Source organism: Elephas maximus, chromosome 2 (assembly GCF_024166365.1).
Source record: "Elephas maximus indicus isolate mEleMax1 chromosome 2, mEleMax1 primary haplotype, whole genome shotgun sequence".
NCBI classification, from domain to species: domain Eukaryota; kingdom Metazoa; phylum Chordata; class Mammalia; order Proboscidea; family Elephantidae; genus Elephas; species Elephas maximus.
Genome location: NC_064820.1, coordinates 135076985 through 135096454, shown reverse-complemented (window position 1 = coordinate 135096454; position 19470 = coordinate 135076985). Strand labels below are relative to the sequence as shown.

At 41.4% G+C, this 19470-nt stretch overlaps 1 protein-coding gene across 3 annotated transcripts in view; it reads left to right on the top strand.

Moving 5' to 3' along the window:
* PRDM6 (PR/SET domain 6) overlaps nt 1–19470 on the top strand; it is a 142077-nt gene that overhangs the window by 103292 nt on the left and 19315 nt on the right. For 2 of the 3 annotated variants that reach the window (XM_049873564.1, XM_049873563.1), the window contains exons 7-8: nt 2873–3049; nt 10807–11677. In XM_049873564.1, coding sequence (XP_049729521.1) covers nt 2873–3049; nt 10807–10921 — 292 coding nt within the window. In that variant the 3' untranslated portion in view covers nt 10922–11677. Of the gene's footprint in view, nt 1–2872; nt 3050–10806; nt 11678–19470 lie in introns of those variants that run through there. The other variant, XM_049873565.1, reaches the window with a different exon arrangement.

Sequence of the window (19470 nt, the reverse complement as noted above, 5' to 3'; positions counted from 1 at the left end):
ATGGCCTGCCAGAAGAACAAACACATCTGTTTTGGAAGAAGTACAGCCAGAATGCTCCTTAGAAGGGAGGATGACAAAACTTCATCTCATGTACTTTGGAGATGTTATCAGGAGGGATCAATCCCTGAAGAAGGACATCATGCCTAGTAAAGTAGAGGGTCAGCAAAAAAGAGGAAGACCCTCAGCGAGATGGAGTGACACAGTGGCTACAATAATGGGCTCATACATAGCAACAATTGTGAGAATGGCACAGGACTGGGTAGTATTTTGTTCTATTGTACATAGGGTTAAATGACTCAGAACCAACTTGACGGCACCTAACAACAACAGTAACAATGGAAACATGGCTCCTTGGATCACGCAAATAGTTAAGCTCTCAATTGCTAATCTAAAGGTTGGTGGTTCTAACCCACCCAGAGATGCCTGAGAAGAAGGACCTGGCAATAAGTTTCTGAAGGGTTACAGCCATTGAAAACATTGTGGAGCACAGTGGAGCACTCTATGGAGCACTCTGATATACATGGGATCACCATGAGTCAGAATCAACTTGACAGCAACTGGTTTGGTTTAATAGAAACAAACATAAACACAGTCTTAAGTCTTGTGGCCTGCTGTCTCAAAAGAAGTTGTGAAGCTTGAGATTCTATAGTGGTGGTAATGTTTTCCAAGTTCAGCTCTTGGGCTTGAAGATTTAATTGTCTTCAGTGTATTCTTATGTCCTTAGATGAAACCCTAGACACAAATCATTGGTTTTACCGTGATGTAAAAATTCAGCATAAGTTTCTCTGTGGTTATTTCTGCTCTTCGGTGTGTAAATCTTTGCCACTGTGACTATTAACATAAAAAGGATGGATTGACTTCTGACTATAGGAAATAAATCACCCCAACTTTTGACAGCAGTGTTAGAAAAAAAAGAAAAGATTAATTGGTTTTATTTAGTGACTTATTGTTTATTGTGATAGCTATTAAAAAGAGATAACCAGAGGCTAATAAATGTTAATGGTCCCTTCACTATTAGAAAAATCAATTGTCAGTGGATATAGAATATATTAATATATTATTTTGTTTATAATCTGCAATAACATAAAAAAAAAAAACCACCCCTGAGAGAATTCTTTTTTGAGGAACCTGCACAAAAAAAAAGGTTAATGGTTGCTACAAAGAACAAATTTGGCAGGCGGACATTTTCATCTACATATAATTTTATTGGCTTTCAAAGCATTATTTTATAATTGTAATAAAATGCACGTGTAATTTGTCAAGATTGATAAACTTCTTACCAAGGACTCTTATATATTTCCCTGAAACTTGTTCGAGAGCAGTTAGATAGATTTCTAAATGTAAGTAATTAAAATTGTATAGTATTGAGTTATTGACTAATCCTGGACTATTAATCAAGCTAAAAAATTCTACAATCAGTGTTCAGCGTGCTGAAGCCTGGTAAAATAATAGTATTTGTGTTCAGTGAGGCAAGTAGCCACAATTAAGCACTTTACTTGACAAATGAGAGGGTACACTTTATTTTGCACTTAATTGTTGTATATGCGTGGTCACCATCCTCCCCTAGCCCTTCATTTTGGTTTCTGGTCTTTGGGAGCTTATGCATTTGTTAAAGGTACAACAATTAAGTCTGCTTTAGCCATTGGCTTTCTAAATGCAGCCTGGAGGTCTGGGCCACACACCAGGGCCTGGGGAGTGCTGTTAATATCCCTCACAAAAGATTATATAATTTTCTTAAGAAAAATTTTTGATAAACAAACTAGAGCCCTGTCAAGGAATGATATGAAATAGCTTTGAATTGGGAAAATTCCCAGGTTTTACATCACTCACCAGATTCTTCTTAAGTAAGCAAAAGAATTTCTGTAGAGAAGACAGAATTTTAATCTATTTTATGAAAACCAAAAATTGATTTACTTCTTGTGAGCTAGAAAGAATGTTCTCTGGTAATCTTGCTAATTATCAGGTATTTGTCACAACTTCCTTCTATTTGCTTTTACATCAGAGCCCTCCTTCTGCAACCATCATTTCTGTGCTGCTATAAATCATTTCTTGCTACCAGATTAAACTGGGGAGCTGAGATTCAGGAAAAAGACCCAATGGGTAAATATGGGGCAGGTGGGGGGTGGGGAGGACTCAGAAGCAGAAGTCAGGATTTATGAGCGTGTTTCAAGACCAGATTTCTTTTGCAAAGAGACATATCTGGGTGTATATCTATGTTCGTCTGTGCTACGCCAGCAGTTGTGCTATCAACAGACCTCAAGGCAGTTTAGTATTTATTGAAGCACACATGCTCTTGCTTACTTGCCTGGGTGTTTGCCTGGCGCTTAGAATAGGGTCCAAATACCCAAGAGTGACCTTTGCATCAAGACCTTATTTCCTGTGAGGAGAGTTTTTCCTCAGTTTTCTGAACTGACTGTTGGAGATTATAACTGCTTTTTCTGTCCCAGCAGATGATTGTAAAGATTAAACTAGATAAATGATTTTAAAGCACTTTGAAAAGTTAAAAGTGCCATGGAAGCATAAGAGACAATTACGTATTTTCTCTTTTAACATTCTTCTTAGTCAAGCCTGTACTTCAATGAGAACGAAAATATTTTTAGGGGGTAATAAAAACAAGAAATTAGAGTTTCTTGAGATGGTGTGATTCATATTGGGCAGGAATCTTCGTTTGGGAATTAATGTCTCTCAGCAGTCCTGTGCATTTAGTTCCAGTGGCAACAAGAAAACCAATGGGAATCCAGCACCCAAAGCTTTATGCTCCATTTAAAAAGTTGGGAAATGTCACCCAGAATTTTGGCCCTTCCTTCATGGTGCTCAATTCCATTGACTAACGTAGAAAATAATGACCAGGCAGTATCTTTATTTGTTTCAGACCCTACCAGTGTGGTCACTGCTCCCAGTCCTTTTCCCAACCTTCAGAACTGAGGAACCACGTGGTCACGCACTCTAGTGACCGGCCTTTCAAGTGCGGCTACTGCGGTCGCGCCTTTGCTGGGGCCACCACCCTCAACAACCACATCCGAACCCACACTGGAGAAAAGCCCTTCAAGTAAGTAGCAGTTAGCCTTTTCTTCCTCCTGACTCTCTTAGCCTTTCCCTAGAGCCAGCAGAAGAATGGAGGGACGGGCTGTCGGCACAGTGCTGCCCAGCCCAGCCAACTGGTGGAGAAGGCTTTTTCGAAGGTTATTTTTTTAATGTCCAGGCTGCAAAAGGACTCACTTGTTTAGTGACTGAAACTTGGAAAATGAAATCAGGAAGCCTATCCACTGGTCTGGGCTCGAGCTGTGCAACCTTGTACATGAGACAGTCTTTCTGGGTCTGTCTTCTCATCGGTAAAATAAGGAGGTAGGAGTAAATAATTTTAAAGTTCTTTCCAGTTCCTGAGGATCTGTACTTCTAGAATTTGAGTTAGGAGCCTCACAGAGCTCTTACAGCCATCAGTAAGCCTCATGGCCAACAGCAAAGTGCCCACAATTTAAGAATGTATGGATAATCATCTCCCGGGGAGCTGGAACCTTTCAGAATTCTGGTGAACTATTTCCTCTTCTTTCCTATGTGTGACAGAAGTTTGAATCTATTATAGCAGTATATTTGTAACTTTTCAGTTTACACTTTGGACCTCAGAATTACCATGCTGGTGAAAAAGTAAACATAGACACAGGACATGTCAAAGCCCTTGAAGATTCAGGAAATGTGGGAAGCGATAGTATTGAATTTCAAGGGCTTTGGCAAGGTAAAGGCACCTGACAGAGAGTGTGTGTTTCTAGATATATCACAGTCATGACAAAAGTCAATCTGAGTTATGCTAGATGACCTGTTCATGTCTTCATTCATTCATTCCTTCATATGTTCATTCATTCAGCAAATATTTACTGCACACCAACTCTTGTACTAGTCACCATGCTAGGCACAAGGGATACAAAGGTGAATCAGACTTAGCTCCCTTCTTTGAAGACCTCATAGTCTCTGGGGAGGCCCAATTAATAAACAAGCATTATACCATAGGGTGGAAAGCACGACAATAAAGCATGTATGTATGACGTTTCAGGCTAGCACAAAGACAAAGTAATCAATACTTTCTGAGGGAGATGATGTTTAAGATGCCTGTTGAAGGACGAGTCGGAATTTACCAGACATGCACAGGGAAAGAGGCACTTCTGGCAGCCCAATCAGCACGTGACAGGGCTCGGGCGTGTGAGTCCGCATGTACAACTGGTCGGTGGTCTCAGAGCAGTTTTTACGGCCTGTGTGATGAAGTCTTTTCTGTTCAAACCTCTTGTATCTCCCTGTACTCATTTGCTATACTGGCTTCCCCTGCTTAAGAAGGAAAATTAAAAGGGCATAGGTGTTCAGCCTTATTTACCTTTCCGTAGGACAAGATCAAGCAAGAGAGAAAATGAGTCGGGCGGCAGGAAATAATCCCCATGTTCAGCCTCAGACGTAAAGTCTTCCCAGAGCCTCATTACCCAGATTCCCTCCCAGACCTGGTTCCGTGGTGTGCCTTCGTCGTTGCGCTCAGCCTGAGGTCGGGCTCAGCTCCGGGTGGGAGACTCTGAGTGAGAGTCCTGCTGGTCTGGTTCCTGATCTGTCTTCCAGCAGATGGAAGAGTTCATAAAAGATTGTCATCTTCATTCAACCTGCCGAAGACTTAGATACCTATGAGTTGGAATCGCGTCAATGGCAATGGGTTTGGTTTTGATTTTTGGGTATTCATCATTCTTATGGTATCTATTTACAGGACTGTTAACCAAAAGGTTGGCAGCTCAAACCCACTCAGAGGTGCCTCAGAAAAAAGGCCTGGCAGTTACTTCCTCCAAAAGGTCCAAACCCCAAAAAACCAAACCCATAGTCATCAAGTTGATTCTAGACTCATAGCCATGAAAATTCTATGGGGCACAGTTCTACTCTGCAACACATGAGGTCACCATGAGTCAGAATTGACTCAATGGCAATGGGTTTGGTTTTTATTTGGTTTATTCATCATTCTCAACTGTTTTCCATCTTGGTTTAACTTGTGTTTTAATTAATAATAAAAGTAGTGATACTTCTGTCTGTATACATCGATGCAGGTTGTTCATGCATAAGGGTGTCTGGCTGAGAGGACAGTGGGGTCTTAAATCATGCCGGCACCAGGCTGGTCAAACTGGCAATAGCCCCCTCTCCAAAAAAAAAGCCAAACCCAGTGCCACTGAGTCGATTCCAACTCATGGTGACCCTGTAGGATAGGGTAGAACTGCTGATACAAGGAGTACTGGTGGATTCGAACTGCCAACCTTTTGGTTAGCAGTGGTAGTTCTTAACCACTAGGCCAGCAGGGTTTCAAGCAATAGCCCAAGGGAAGTGCTATTTTCTAATCCACCCTAAGGTGCCAGATGGGCTGGCACAATCCTAGAAGTTCCCTATCTCAGGAGTTTGTGTCATAACCTACCCAGTGAACTTTGTCATCGCCTCATCCTGACTCCTGGGGGCGTCACAGATTCTGGCTTCTCCACTGCTCTGGATGTGAAAGACAAGAATTGCGCATTCCCATGCCTTTGAGCAAGACAGCTTTTCAAAAGCAGAGTTGCAGGAGAACTGAGAATCCTCCTGGCCACTTCTGTTGCAGAGGGCAGCCAGACGGATATGGTGCCAGGAGACAGATTGATTTTATCTTGTTGCTGTGTAAATAGATTTTAGTAATTAATTGAAGAGGTTTCAGGGTCAAAATGGGAAATAGATTTCTGTTAATGTTAAGGTGTTACTTATGTGTAACCTCATTGACTCCATTCAAATTTTTTTCCTTTAACATCCTGTTTTTGTCATGTTTCCAATAGAGTTGCCATCTTAACTTAATTTTAATTCATCGGATTAATATTTGAAGGGCTTTAGTGATCGTGATTTTTTTTTTGCAAAAATATTTTTTGTGACCGTAACCCAATTTCCTTGGGGAAAAAAACAAAGCAAACACCAGGTTGGTTGGATTCGATTCTCTACACACCTTTTAATTCCTTCTGCTCCTGCTCGTATCAAGATAGCCACATGCTATAAGTTTTTTTCTCTAACTTATCAAATACATATTCCCAGGGGAGAGCTGAGTGTATACTTATTTTAAAAGTACAGGATTTAAATGTCTTCTAGGAAATGGAAAATTAAATCCTTTAGTGTATACAACCAGGTCTTTCAGGATTGAACTCTCCAAGGGAGTGTTGGGAATCTTCCAACCATAGCTCATGGATATCCATCCCATGGACATTTGTAAATATTATGAAGATATCCTTTTACAAGCTTATAAAACAAACATTCAAAAAAGAAAAAAACCTTTGTTGCAGATTAGTCAATAAAATGTGTTTTGCCACAACAGTTAATTTTACTACTTCAACTAATGGGTATTGGCTTAAACAATGTTGCAAAAAAGGAAAAGAATCTTGTAAAGATGCACAACCCTAAACTGTGCATCTTGGGCAGCTTCCAACTAGATGCCCCAAATGGCTCAGTCCCCAAATCATCCTACCCATCCAGGGCCCAGGAAACCTCCACAGAGTTCTCCAGGGCAGATCTCAGGGGAAGGCGGAAGCCCTTTCTGACTTCTAAATCTTTACCTAAGAAGTGGTTTTTCAAGGGAGAGTGAGATTGTTGCAAACCAAAGAAGGCTGGAGGAGACTGGGCATTAAAAGATCAGAGTTTCATTCTAGACTTTGCCTCACAATCTGATTGGCTGAAATCCACTGAAAGCCTCCATCCTTGGAGCTACATGCAGATCACAGGCTTGTTGGCAACTAACCTAGGCTATTAGACATAGAATTTCTAAGGTAAATGAGCACATAGGTAAACTGAACATCAAAGGATTAGATTAGAGGTCTTGGCTTTCAGTTTGTGCTGTAAAACTAGAAGCCATGGAGAACAAGGAGCAAAAACAACTCATTTCTTTTAATAGCAATTGTCAAGCACTTTATTGCCAAAAGGGAGGGAGGGAGAAAGAGAGGAAGGGAAGAAAGAAGGAAAAGAGGAGGTTGCCTGTCTAAAAAGTCTTTACTGCGAGGACTCCTTTCTTCTTCTGTCATTAAAAATAATCCCTCAAGATCTTAGTAGGCTGCTCTGCCCTGCCTGGGAGGGTCTGTATGAGCTGCTTGAAGCCTGGCTTCTGATCCAGGGAAGCTGTAAGAGCAAGCCAGGACTTTTCTTAGGAAACGCTCTTCTCTGCATCTTTATTAGAAACAGGTGGAGATATTCATCACTATGTTTTTACCTCACTTTCTGGGTAGAGACAGTTTGGCTCAGTATAAAAATCAAAGGAAGTTCCAAAGGAGTGCTGATGTTTGAATAAGATCTAGGCGAAATCAAAACAAATCAGTGAATGTACATTGAGCACATCCTGTATGTGAAACCCTGTGCAATTGGGTTCAATTCTAGGAGTGCTTTGTGACTTGTAAAGGCACAGAAAGCTTATTGCATGTTTTCTGTGGAACAGACCTTTCCATGGTTTTGCTCCTCTGTCTGTCAATCTTAGATGGTGATCGTTAAATTTCCTGTGTATATAATGCAATCAGTCATCACTTTAGTAAAGAATGATCTCAAATCTAAAAGGAAATCAAGTTTAATGAGGACTCGTAGAGTGGAAGACAGTTGGAAGCTTTCTCTTTACTGAAATATTTGAAAGACTTTCCATTTCAGTGTTCCTGCGATGTTTCTGTCAAGGCTCTGACATCAGCACTTTATGCTAAAGAGAGACACACATAGGGAAGATAATCTGTGTGCAAGAGCATTCCTTTGTCCTAGCTCATTACCCACATCTTTCTTTCCTTCTTTTTGCATTGTTGTTGTTGATGTTGTTGAAGGATTCCGTCGAGTCAGTTTGGACTCACAGCAACCCCATGTGACAGAGTAAAACTACCTCATAGGGTTCTCCAGGCAGTAATCTTTATGGGAGCAGATAACCAGGTCTTTTCTGCTAAGGAGCTGTTGGGTGAGTTCAAACCACCAAACTTTCAGTTAGCAGCCAAGCGTTTAACCATTGAGCCACCAGGGCTCCTTGTCTTATTCCATTACTCCAGATGAATCCAGGCTTAGACGTGCCCACACCCAATCACTTGTTAGGAATTGTAATTTAGTGTTAATTGAATGTTAACCAACTGAATGGGGGCCTGACCTTCTGGCACCTAGATATTTTAGTTGAGACCGTCCTTGTGATGCGTTTCGTTAAACTATGAAAATATTTTGTGAAGGGAATTCTATTTTTAATTGAAAACAATGAACATAAAAATGAAGGCCTTCCCTCATTAAAAAAAAAAAAAAGAAAGGCTTTTTTTGTACCTAGATCCCTTTGCTTCCTCAAACATACAGCTTGTGTTCTTGTAATTTCCAAACCACATAGGTATTATTTCTAGTAGCCCACTCTCCTCAAGAAGGGGGGAATTTCTGGGAAAGGAACCTAAACTAAGGTGATTTTCTACATATCTGCATGTATTTTTACTCACCCTAGGTGAGCAGATGGTGCTAAAGATAATTTTGCAGCAATGGTCTTGCACACCTTGTAAGCTAGACTTAGTAAGTTCCCTGAATACTACAAGAAATTGTTCCATGCCTATAAATATTATGTGAGGCATTTAAACACTTGAGAAAAATTTAACCCTCATTTTAATATCTCCATTTAATCTGAACCTTTAAATACAACATATAGTTAGGTATTTACCTCATATGAGGCACTAAACTTCCTGTGTATGGACTCTTTATATTCTAATACACAGGATTGAAAAATAAAAAGCAAAAAACAAACCCGTCGCGTCCAGTCAATCCGGACTCGTAGTGATCCTACAGGACAGAGTAGAACTGCCCCGTAGAGTTTCCAAGGAGAGCCTGGTACATTTGAACTGCCAAGCTTTGGTTAGCAGCTGTACCTCTTAACCACTACACCACCAGGGTTTCCAGTACACAGGATTAGAAGGGTAAAATCATGACCTAGATAAATTGTCATTCCTCGTAATTGCTCGTTATTCTACTTTCTTTGAAATTGATTCTAGAGCTTAAAAAAAAAGCAAAAAAGGAATATAATAATTTGAAAGTTTGTCAAGCAGTGAAAGGTAGTATATTTTGACACACTAATCCAGCAACTAATCAATTTTCTAATAAACAATCAGCAATTCGCTAACGTGTCATCGGCACTCCAGGAGCTCTGGAGAGGGGATGAGCAGCCTACGGACGTTAATGAATACACCAGAAATCATTAGGTGATCGATACTTCTGAGTTATTTTCATTGAGCTGATAGGTCTGATACATTAAAGCTGACATTATACATTTGTCAAGATCACAGTGCAGTTTTTAACAGTGGAACAGGCTGCTGAAAATATTCCCTGAAAGACAATTAAGGAAACATAACTTCTTCACACTGATATACTTAGCGGGCACAGACACCTGAGAAATCCAAGTGCAGAATCAAGTTCCAGCCACCTAACATCCAAAGATATGCAGAAGTCTCCAAAGTGCATGGAAGTTTTATATTTTTAGTAATTATTTCTGTGGTGAGGCACCTTCTATAATTCAGTAAGGAGGAGGAAGAGAAGGAACATGCCCTGGATAAGGGGGCCTGTGGCTTCCTTGTTTATGGCTTTCAGTCAGGCAAGGGGCACATGGTGGCTTTTGCCAGAGCCTGAACAGTGTGGGGACCAGAAAAGCAGAGGTCGTTTTATTAAGAGAGAGACGGTTGTCTGCAGTTCCTCCTGAATAGCTTTTTCTTCAAAGATTTGAGGAGGGGACATTATGGGATGGCTGAGGTGGCCCTTGTGCCCTGAAAAGCGCTCAGCCAGTGCTCTCATCAGCCCATATGTGCAGGGTGGTGACGGGGGTCACTGTCTGCCCTTAGCTTCCTGTGACAGTTCATCTCTGTGTATACATACAAAACAGGCGACCAGCCAGGAACAACAGTAGAAAAACTAGAGGCCACCACTAGGTCTTGTTTGTTTGTTTTGGTAGATTGTGCAGCCATCAGACTAGTAAGTGTGTGTTGTGTGGGAGATATGGACACAGGAGATAGACCCAGAGTCTCTAGATTACGGTTTTTTGTTTTGCTTAGTTTTAAGTTAAGAAGAGATATTCTAGAAGTGGTGAAACTAGTTTTCTCCTCATCAGACACATTGGACCACATAAACATTACTTGTACTGTACTTGCTGGAGAGATGAACATCTTGGCCTATGCAAACATCCACTGATCTCTGGTTCCTGAGCTCCCTCTCACCCCAGCACTGTTTTCACCCTAAACACGGTTGGGCTGTGATACTCTAACTAGCTTTTACCAAAAAGTAGCCACCCAAGTCACCCTCCTCCCCCCACCCCACGATAGTCACTGCAAACTAATGTCCTGCTTCCTCTACTGTCCAAATTCAGAGATGATCGCTCTTTGGCTGCTGTGCCAAAGGAGTACAATTCCCGGTTCTAAATTAGCAGCAGGTGAAATTCTATTTGTCATCAATTTCTCTTTGGGGTTACGGAGCAGAAAACTGCAGACAAGCTGCTGCTTTGATGGCTCACTCCTAAAAATCTCTTTTTGTTCTTTATCTATTTGAACTGACAGTGATCAGAGCTGCAGCAGGACAAGGCTCTCTGGAGAAATCACCTTCCCCCTGCCTATTGACAGATCCCTCTGTTCAGCATCAGATGGGCTTTGTCCCATCACAGGCATCCAGGCCTTGGAAGGAGCCACCAATTAAACCTCTTGAGCTGGTAAAATCTGAAGCCACTTTGGAGTGTCTGTTCTGATTAGGCAGGATGAGAGGAAGCCCATCACCCTGCAGGCCCCGCTCCCTGGTCTCAATTTTCTCTCTTGCCTCCACCAGGTGCGAGAGGTGTGAGAGGAGCTTCACGCAGGCCACCCAGCTGAGCCGACACCAGCGGATGCCCAATGAGTGCAAGCCAATAACCGAGAGCCCAGAATCAATCGAAGTGGATTAACTGATTGACTGGTTGGAATTAAACTGCAAGGAAAGTCATGATTAAATGTCACGGACACTTAAGCAAAACCAAAGATTTCCTCTGAGCAACTTTCAATCAGTCCCAGAAAACCAAAAGCAGTAATAAAATAAGATGTTAAGAGATATTGATCCTGGCATGGAAGTCAGACCAGGAAGGAGATTATTTATTTATGACTAGGGATGAGACTTCTTTCAGTGGACAACTGACCCGGGATGGCTAACATTTCCAGTCCCACCATGTATTTGCTTTGTTTCTAAAAGCTTTTTTAAACTGTTATTTAATACCAAAGGGAGGAATCATGTGGGTTCCTCTGCCCGCAGTTGTGACTAAGAATGCACAGGGACTTGTTTCTCATTGCACCTTTTTTTAGTAGCATGATTCAAGGGGACCCGTTGTACAGCCCTTCTTCCTGCTGTTTTGGTTTGGCCTTGCCTGAGGCCCAGAGGGGACCGTGGAAGCAGAAGCGCGAGCCTTCACTAAGTCAGTGCCATCTTCAGCCCAGAAGGCATTCTGTTTGTTTTCTCCACGCTCACTTTTCATACACTTTTCACGCGGCTTCTTTCATCCAACGGCCTGATCAGGAGCACCTGGAAAAGGAAGAGAATGGTTTAAATTTCAAAATTCAAGGGGGAAAAAAATGGGGAACATTCTTTGTCCTGTCATGATTTTGAAAACATTAAAATTATTATGTACAGAGCTTCATAATACAGTATATTGTTCCGAAGCAGCAGCTAGTTGAGAAAATTTTGTTTTCCATAACATTTTAGCTTAAAAAAAAAGAAAATAAAGTTCTTTGGTATGAAGCTGAATATAAGGTATTAGGCTTCATGTACTTTTTTTTGTTGGTGTTTTGAAAGTGGTTGGATATTTAAGTGCCAAGCCCAGTTGTTAAGGCTCTTGTAGGCAGTTTCAGCTTTCTCCCTTGTACAGGGGAAGCCCAGGAGGCCTGTTTACTTGGTCCTGAGGGTGGGAAGAGCACTTCTGCAGAAGATAGGCCAGACGAGGGGACGCCAAGTGGAGGAACCACGGGGAGGGTTGTGGTGAGAACAGACTGCCCAGGAATTACCTTGTCATCTCCTTCAGCCATAGGTAGTATTCTTCCCTCAAGATTTATCAGTTGGAAGAGAAAGAATTATGTACACAATCTCACTGTTCTTTGAGTGGTGGAAAAACCAAAAAAAAAAAAGCCAAACCCGGTGCCGTCAAGTCAATTCCGACTCATAGCGACCCTATAGGACAGAGCAGAACTGCCCCATAGGGTTTCCAAGGAGCGCCTGGTGGATTCGAACTGCCGACCTTTTGGTTAGCAGCTGTAGCTCTTAACCACTATGCCACCAGGGTTTCCGAGTGCTAGAAAAGTGAGTTTAAATTCAGCTAGCCTTATGGTGGTTTCACAGTGGTGCTCAATAGAAATGGGTCACATTCCATGAAATTAAATAACATCACAAAAGAGTAACCATTCTTGGAACTCTTGGTCCATTAGCTTGGAGCAGCATCTCAGAGACTGAGTCTATCTTGATGGCCAGTTCAGATAAAACCAAATAGTTTTCTCTAGAATATTCAACAGCTATTTATGTAGAGTTCCTGGTTACCCGACAGCAGGACACAGCCTTTTAAAGAACTCCCAGTCATTTAGCTCTCTCACTGTCTTCCCTCAATGAGATTTTCAGACACATAGATCAAGCCACTACTGAAAGGCAATGATACTGCATGATTTCAGTTTAATCTATCATCATCTATTTGGTTTTCAGAAAGTCTTCTTTCCTTTTAATTTTGCTTCTCCATCCTTTAGCCCCCAACTGCCATTCCATTTAGAATAGAATAAAACAGGGCCTCACTAATTTGTAGGAACTCTGGTGGTGAAGTGGCTGAGCACTCGGCTGCTAACTCTAAGGTCGGCAGTTCAAACCCACTAGCCGCTCCGGGAATGAAAAGACTTGGCCCATCTGCTCCTGTAAAGAGTACAGCCTTGGAAACCCTGTGGGGCAGTTCTACTGAATCCTATAGGGTCGCTATGAGTTGGGATCTACTTGATGGCAATTGTTTGGGTTTCTTTGGTTTTCCCTAATTCTGCTTGTGGTTATGTATGAATAATTACATATGAATATATATGAATAATCTCTAGGGTTGTGGGCCACCAAAGAGGAGTTTGACAATTTTGACCTCTGTTGCCCAATCTCATGTCATTCACCTAGAATTTTCCCTCAGTTCTTATTGGCTCAATGTCATGGAAGTAAGTAAGCAAACTATGTCTCTATGTAACTGTTGCTGGTTGAATGTATTCTCTCTGGTAAGTATTAATGTGTTCCAATTTTACAGTTCCCTGCCCTAGGTGATGGAGAATTTTGCCAACAAATGTGTGTCGTTGGGAAGGGTGGAAAGAATATGTAGTCATATTAACCCCAAACCTACAAGAGAATGACAGATTGACTACGCTGACAGCAAGCTGAAACCTTTGTATTTCTTGAAAATGATATAAGGCACTCACCTGTATGTTTCTAATATTTTCCAGTGAGAAAAATCAGTTCAGCCATTTGCCTCATTTCACAATTGAGCACATTGTAACCCACTGAATCCTCTGGGGTTCCACATGAGATTCACTCCTCCCTTGGTATCTGGCAAGGGAATTGTTTTCACAACAATGATCTCTGCCATTCAGATGGCTTTGCTAGCTGATCCCAAACACTCACTGAATGTAGCAGTAACCTCTGCACCAAAAGATTGTTCTAGCATTCTTCTCCCATTAAGCCTGTTTTTCTCCTCTACTGTTAAAGAGAGATTTTTGGCATGTATTTTCCACCAAATTGGGTAAGAAAATATTTTTTGCTTAACAAATCCAAAATCGGATACTGTAATTTTTGAGGCATTTGGGGACATTCACAATTTTCACATACTAAGACATTGCAAGCTTCAAATAATCCAGCCTTAGCTGTCCGTCCATACAACAGGCCTAAAAAAATCAGTTGCCATTGAGTTGATTCTGACTCATGGTGACCCCCCGATTTGTCAGAGTAGACTTGTGTTCCATAAGGTTTTCAGTGACTGTGATCTTTTCAAAGTAGATCACCAGGTATTTTTTCTGCGTTGCCTCTGGGTGGACTTGAACCACCAGCCTTTTGGTCAGTAGCCGAGTGCTTAACCCTTAGCACCACCCAGGGGCTCCACTATGGGCCTACATCTGCAAATTGGCTTGAAGCCCCGAAGCTACTGAGATCATTTGGGTCCCAAATGCTTTTAATTGAAGTATGTGCGGGGGCGGGGGGGGGGCTCCACCTGAAACCTCCCAACAATTGCTTTGGCCGTTTGTACTTAAAACTGACAGATAATCTCTTGGGAAACAGCAAATGGGTGGCAGAAACTGTGGATAATAAAGATGTGCAAGTTTTCCTAATTGATAATACTGTAAAGAGAACAAAAGCTCTGAATCAGTGAGGAAAGAGGATATCTAAACTGAGAGAGAGACTATCAACTGAATCGGTGTTTGGCACCCAGAGCAATTCCTCTTTGCCCTTTTCTTTCAGTGGGAATAGAATAATATATGTCTATATCTCTTCTATGTATATTCAGAATAAGACTTACCATCCTAGTATAAGCTCACTTGTCTAAGAGTCTAAGCCAAAGGTAATGCCAGGCAAAGTTAAGGAAAATGAGGGGTTGTGCTGCAGAACATTATATTTCTAGAAAAATTTTAGTAGCCTAAGGCAAAAGTGAATGTTCTCCCCAGGGAAAGTGCATGAAATATTTTAAGATAAACTTTTCATGTTAATTGTCTTTACTCTAAAGTTTGTTTCCTTGGAGGGAGGTGTGCTTTTATAGTTATTGTGAGGGTAATTAAAACTGCAAAACTTAGTCCTGTATCATTTATATAATTTGATTCAATTAGTAGATGTTTACTGAATGTCCATTCAAGTGTTAGCCTTGTGCCAGAAACTGTATAATAGAAGATTATAATACCACTTCTGCTCTCACAGGGCTTATGATTTATTGGATTATTCTGGAAAAACTTAACTCTAGTCCATATTTACAAAGCTTTACAAACATTTACCAGCTCATCGGATTTTTCAGTCGGTTGGTTGATTGCTTCATTCATTTATTCAACAAATATTTTTGTACTCTTGTTTCCTATAAATATCCCATCTCAGATGTTCACCATAATCAGCATTATTTGGGTAACTACTAGAGACGTGCAGTAATTAAGAGCTCGGCTGCTAACCAAAGGTCTGCAGTTCGAATCTACCAGCCACTCCTTGGAAACCTTATGGGGCAGTTCTAGTCTATCCTGTGGGTTCCCTATGAGTCAGAATTGACTCAATGGCCACAGTTTTTTGATTTTAAGTGATGTGCTAATAACATGCATGTTTTAGTCCTTTAGACCACCATCTCAGTGAAACTTCAGAGATTGCTGCAACTGGGAGAATGAGTGAGATGTAAACTCAGGGACCGAAAAGTGTATTTCAAAACAAATTAAGATGCACAACTCGATTGTCTTGGGTTGACCCACCAGGCTATTGGTTCTTAGCAACAATATCAAGAGATCAAGATTGGGGCCAGAGTCTTAGGGCTTTTATGACCCTATTCCAGTGATAAGGCAACAAATGGGGACAGGACTGGATTTGCTCAGGGAAGGAACTTTGCGGATCTTGCACGAGACAGAGGTGCCTCTTCAGTGACAACCCTTGGCATTGCAGATCCTGTCCCCAGGGTGTGGCCATGGTGCTCTGAGGCGGGATTTCTAAATGGTCTTCTAGAGAGCAGACCTAATCGTACTCAGGTGCTTCAAAGAGAACTGTCAGAGTGGATATTCATCAGTGGTTTAAAAATGGAAGTTGTTTGCTTAAATTTTTCCCCCCATTCCTTGATTTATTTTCTTTAAGTTTACTGTGCTTTAGGTGAAATTTTACAGTACAAATTCGTTTCTCATTCAAAAATTTATACACAAATTGTTTTGTGACATTGGTTGCAATCCCCATAATGTGTCAGCATTCTCCCCCTTTCCCTTTCCACCCGAGGTACTCTGTGTTGATTGGTCCAGTTTTCCTGTCCCTTCCTGCCTTCTTATCTTTGCTTTTCGGCAGGCGTTGCCCATTTGGTCTCTTATACTTGGTTGAACCAAGGAGCACGTTCCTCACATTTGTTATTCCTTGTTTTATAGGCCTGTCTAATCTTTGCCTGAAAAGTAGACTTTGAAAGTGGCTTCAGCTCTGAGTTAGCAGGGTGTTCTGGGGGACATAGTCTCAGGGTTCCTCCAGTCTCTGTCAGACCAGTAAGTCTGATCTTTTTTGGTGAATTTGAATCTTGGCCTACATTTTTCTTCTGCTCTGTCTGAAACCCTCTATTGTGATCCTTAGCAGAGTGGTCAGTGGAGGTTGCCAGACACCGTCTGGTTTTTCTGGGCTGAGGCTGGTGGAGGCTGTGGTTCATACGGTCCATTAGTCCTTCGGCCTAATATTTTCCTTGTGTCTTTGGTTTTCTTCCTCCTTTGCTCCGAATGTAATAGGACCAATAGATATATTTTAGATAGCCATTGGACAGCTTTTAAGACCCCAGAGGCTGCTAACCGAAGTAGGATGTAGAACAATTTCTTGATGAACTTTGTTATGCCAGTTGACCTAGATATCCCCGGAGACCATGGTCAGCCCTCAGCCCTAATAACTGGGTGCCTCAAGGTATTTGGGTGTGTCTAGGAAACTTCTGGAAACCCTGGTGGCATAGTGGTTAAGTACTATGGCTGCTAACCAAAAGGTTGGCAGTTCGAATCCATTAGGCACTCCTTGGAAACCCTATGGGGCAGTTCTACTCTGTCCTATAGAGTTGCTATGAGTTGGAATTGATTTGATGGCAACAGGTTTGGGTTTGTTTTTTTAGGAAGCTTCTGTGTCTTTGCCTTACTCAAGTTGTGCTGACTTCACCTATATCATGTGTTGTCTTTCACTTCACCAAAGTTAACACTTGTCTACTATCTAGTTAGTGAATTCCCCTTCCTATTGCTCCCATCCCTCGTAACTATCAAAGATTTTTTTTTCCTGTGTGTAAACCTGTTCTTGGGTTTTGATAATAGTGGTCTCATATAATATTTGTCCTTTTGAGATTGACTTATTTCACTCAGCATAATGCCCTCTAGATTCATCCATGTTCTGAGATGTTTCTTGAATTCACCATGATTCCATTTTGTGTATGCACCATAGTTTGTTTATCCATTCATCCGTTGATGGGCACTTAGGTTGTTTCTATCTTTTTGCTATTGTGAATAATGCTGCAATGTGCATATGTCTATTCCTGTGACAGCTGTAACTTCCCTAGAATATATTCCTAGCAGTGGGATTGCTGGATCATATGATACTTCTGTTCCCAGATTTTTAAGAAGATGCCATATCGTTTTCTGGAGCCCTGGTGGTGCAGTGGTGAAGAGCTTGGTTGCTAACCAAAAGGTCAGCAGTTCAAATCCACCAGCTTCTCCTTGAAAATCCTGTGGAGCCGTTCCACTCTCTTCTATACAGTCACTATGAGTCTGAATCAACTCAGCCACAAGGGGTCTAGTTTGGTTTGATATAGTTTTCCATAATGGTTATACCGTTTTACATTCCCACCAGCAGTGCATAAGGGTTCCATCTCCCTGCAACCTCTCTAGCATTTTTTTTTTATTAGTGCCAGTAATATTGGGGTGAGATAGTATCTCACTGTAACTTTGATTTGCATTTCTCTAATGGCTAATGATTGTGAGCATTTACTCATGTGTCTGTTAGCCACCTAAATGTCTTCTTTGGTGAAGTGTCTGTTCATATTCTTTGCCTATTTTTTAACTGGATTATTTGTCTTTTTCTTATTGAAGTGTTGAAGTATTCTATAGATTTTAGGATTACACACTTGTTGGATATGTCATAGCCAGAAATTTTTTCTCACCCTGTAGTTTCTCTTTTTACTCCTTTGATGAAGTCTTTTGATAAATGTAAGTGTTTAAATTTTTAGAAGCTTCCAATTATCTGGTTTCTCTTCAGGTGTTTGTGCATCATTAATTATGGTTTGTATTCTATTTATGCCATGTACTAGGGCCCCTCCTGTTGTCCCTGTTTTTTCGTCCATGATTTTTATCGTTTTAGGTTTTACATTTAGGTCTTTGTGTATGGTATATGAGGTATTGGTCCTGTTTCATTTTTTTATAGATGGACATCCAGTTTCCCCAGCACCATTTGTTAAAAAAAAAAAATTTGTTAAAAGGACTGTCTTTTCCCCATTTAATGGACTTTTGTCCTTTGTCAAATATCAGGTGACCGTAGGTGAATGGATTTATGTCTCGGATCTCAATTCTGTTGTATTGGTCTATGTGTTTGTCGTTGTACTGGTACCAGACTGTTTTGACTACCGTGGCTGGATACTAGGTTCTGTGATCAGGTAGTGTGAGGTCTCCTACTTTGTTCTTTTTCTTCAGTAATGCTTTGCTTATCCAAGGCCTCTTCCCTTTCCCCCATAAAGTTGGTAATTAGTTTTTCCATCTTGTTAAAGAATGCTGTTGGTATTTGTATTGAGATTGCCTTATATCTCTAGATCTCTTTGGGTAGAATCCACATTTTCACAATGTTGAGTTTTCCTATCCGTGAGCCTGGTATGTTTTTCCATTTATGTAGGTCTCTTTTGGTTTCTTGCAATAGTGTTTTGTAGTTTTCTTTGTACAGTTGCTTTATGTCCCTGCTTAGATTTATACCTTTTTATATTATCTTTTTAGGTGCTGTTATAAATGGTATTGTTTTCCTTATTTCCTTTTCAAACTTCTCTTTATGTATAAGAATCCAACTGATTTTTGTATCTTGTATCCTGCCACTCTGCTGAATCTTTCTGTCAGTTCTAGTAGTTTCCTTGCCGAGTCTTTGGGGTGTCAGATGGGAAATGGTGTGGGCTTGCTTCCCACCATTCAGCAGCTGGCCGAGTAGCAGGACGTGAAGGGCAGTACGGGCCCGGTGCAGAGGTGGCCATGAGCACCAGGGAAGCTGTAGTCAAAGCAGTGCAACAGGGGCTGGTAGGAAGGGGGGGTGGCATATGGTGCTGGGGGAGGGGGGATAAAGAATAGAGAAAGAAGGGAAAAAAGAAAAAAAAAAGGAGCTGACAGGTAGGGTACAGGGTAGACCTGAGGGCTGGCAAGAAGTGGGGGGAGATGGTGTGTGGGGCTAGTTGGGAGGTAGAAAAAAAGGAAAGAAAAAAAAAATAAATGGTACAATGGAGGCCTGCAGATGGGGATGGGATGGATCCAGGGCAATGGTGGCCTGGTGAACTAGTGGCACTCTATCCAAGGCAGTGTAACAGGGGCAGGAAGGGAGGGAGGGGAGGTGGTCTGTGGGGCTAGGTGGGAGGGAGATAGAAAACTAAAAAAGGAAGGAAAAGTTAAAAAAAAAAAAATGGTGGCACTGTGGGGGCCAGCAAGTGAGGGTGAGGCAGATCCAGGTCCAGAAGGAAGGGAGGGAATGTGGCTTATGGAGCTGGTTGGGAAGGGAAAAGAAGAAATTTAAAAAATGATGATGTGGTGGGAGCTGGTGGGT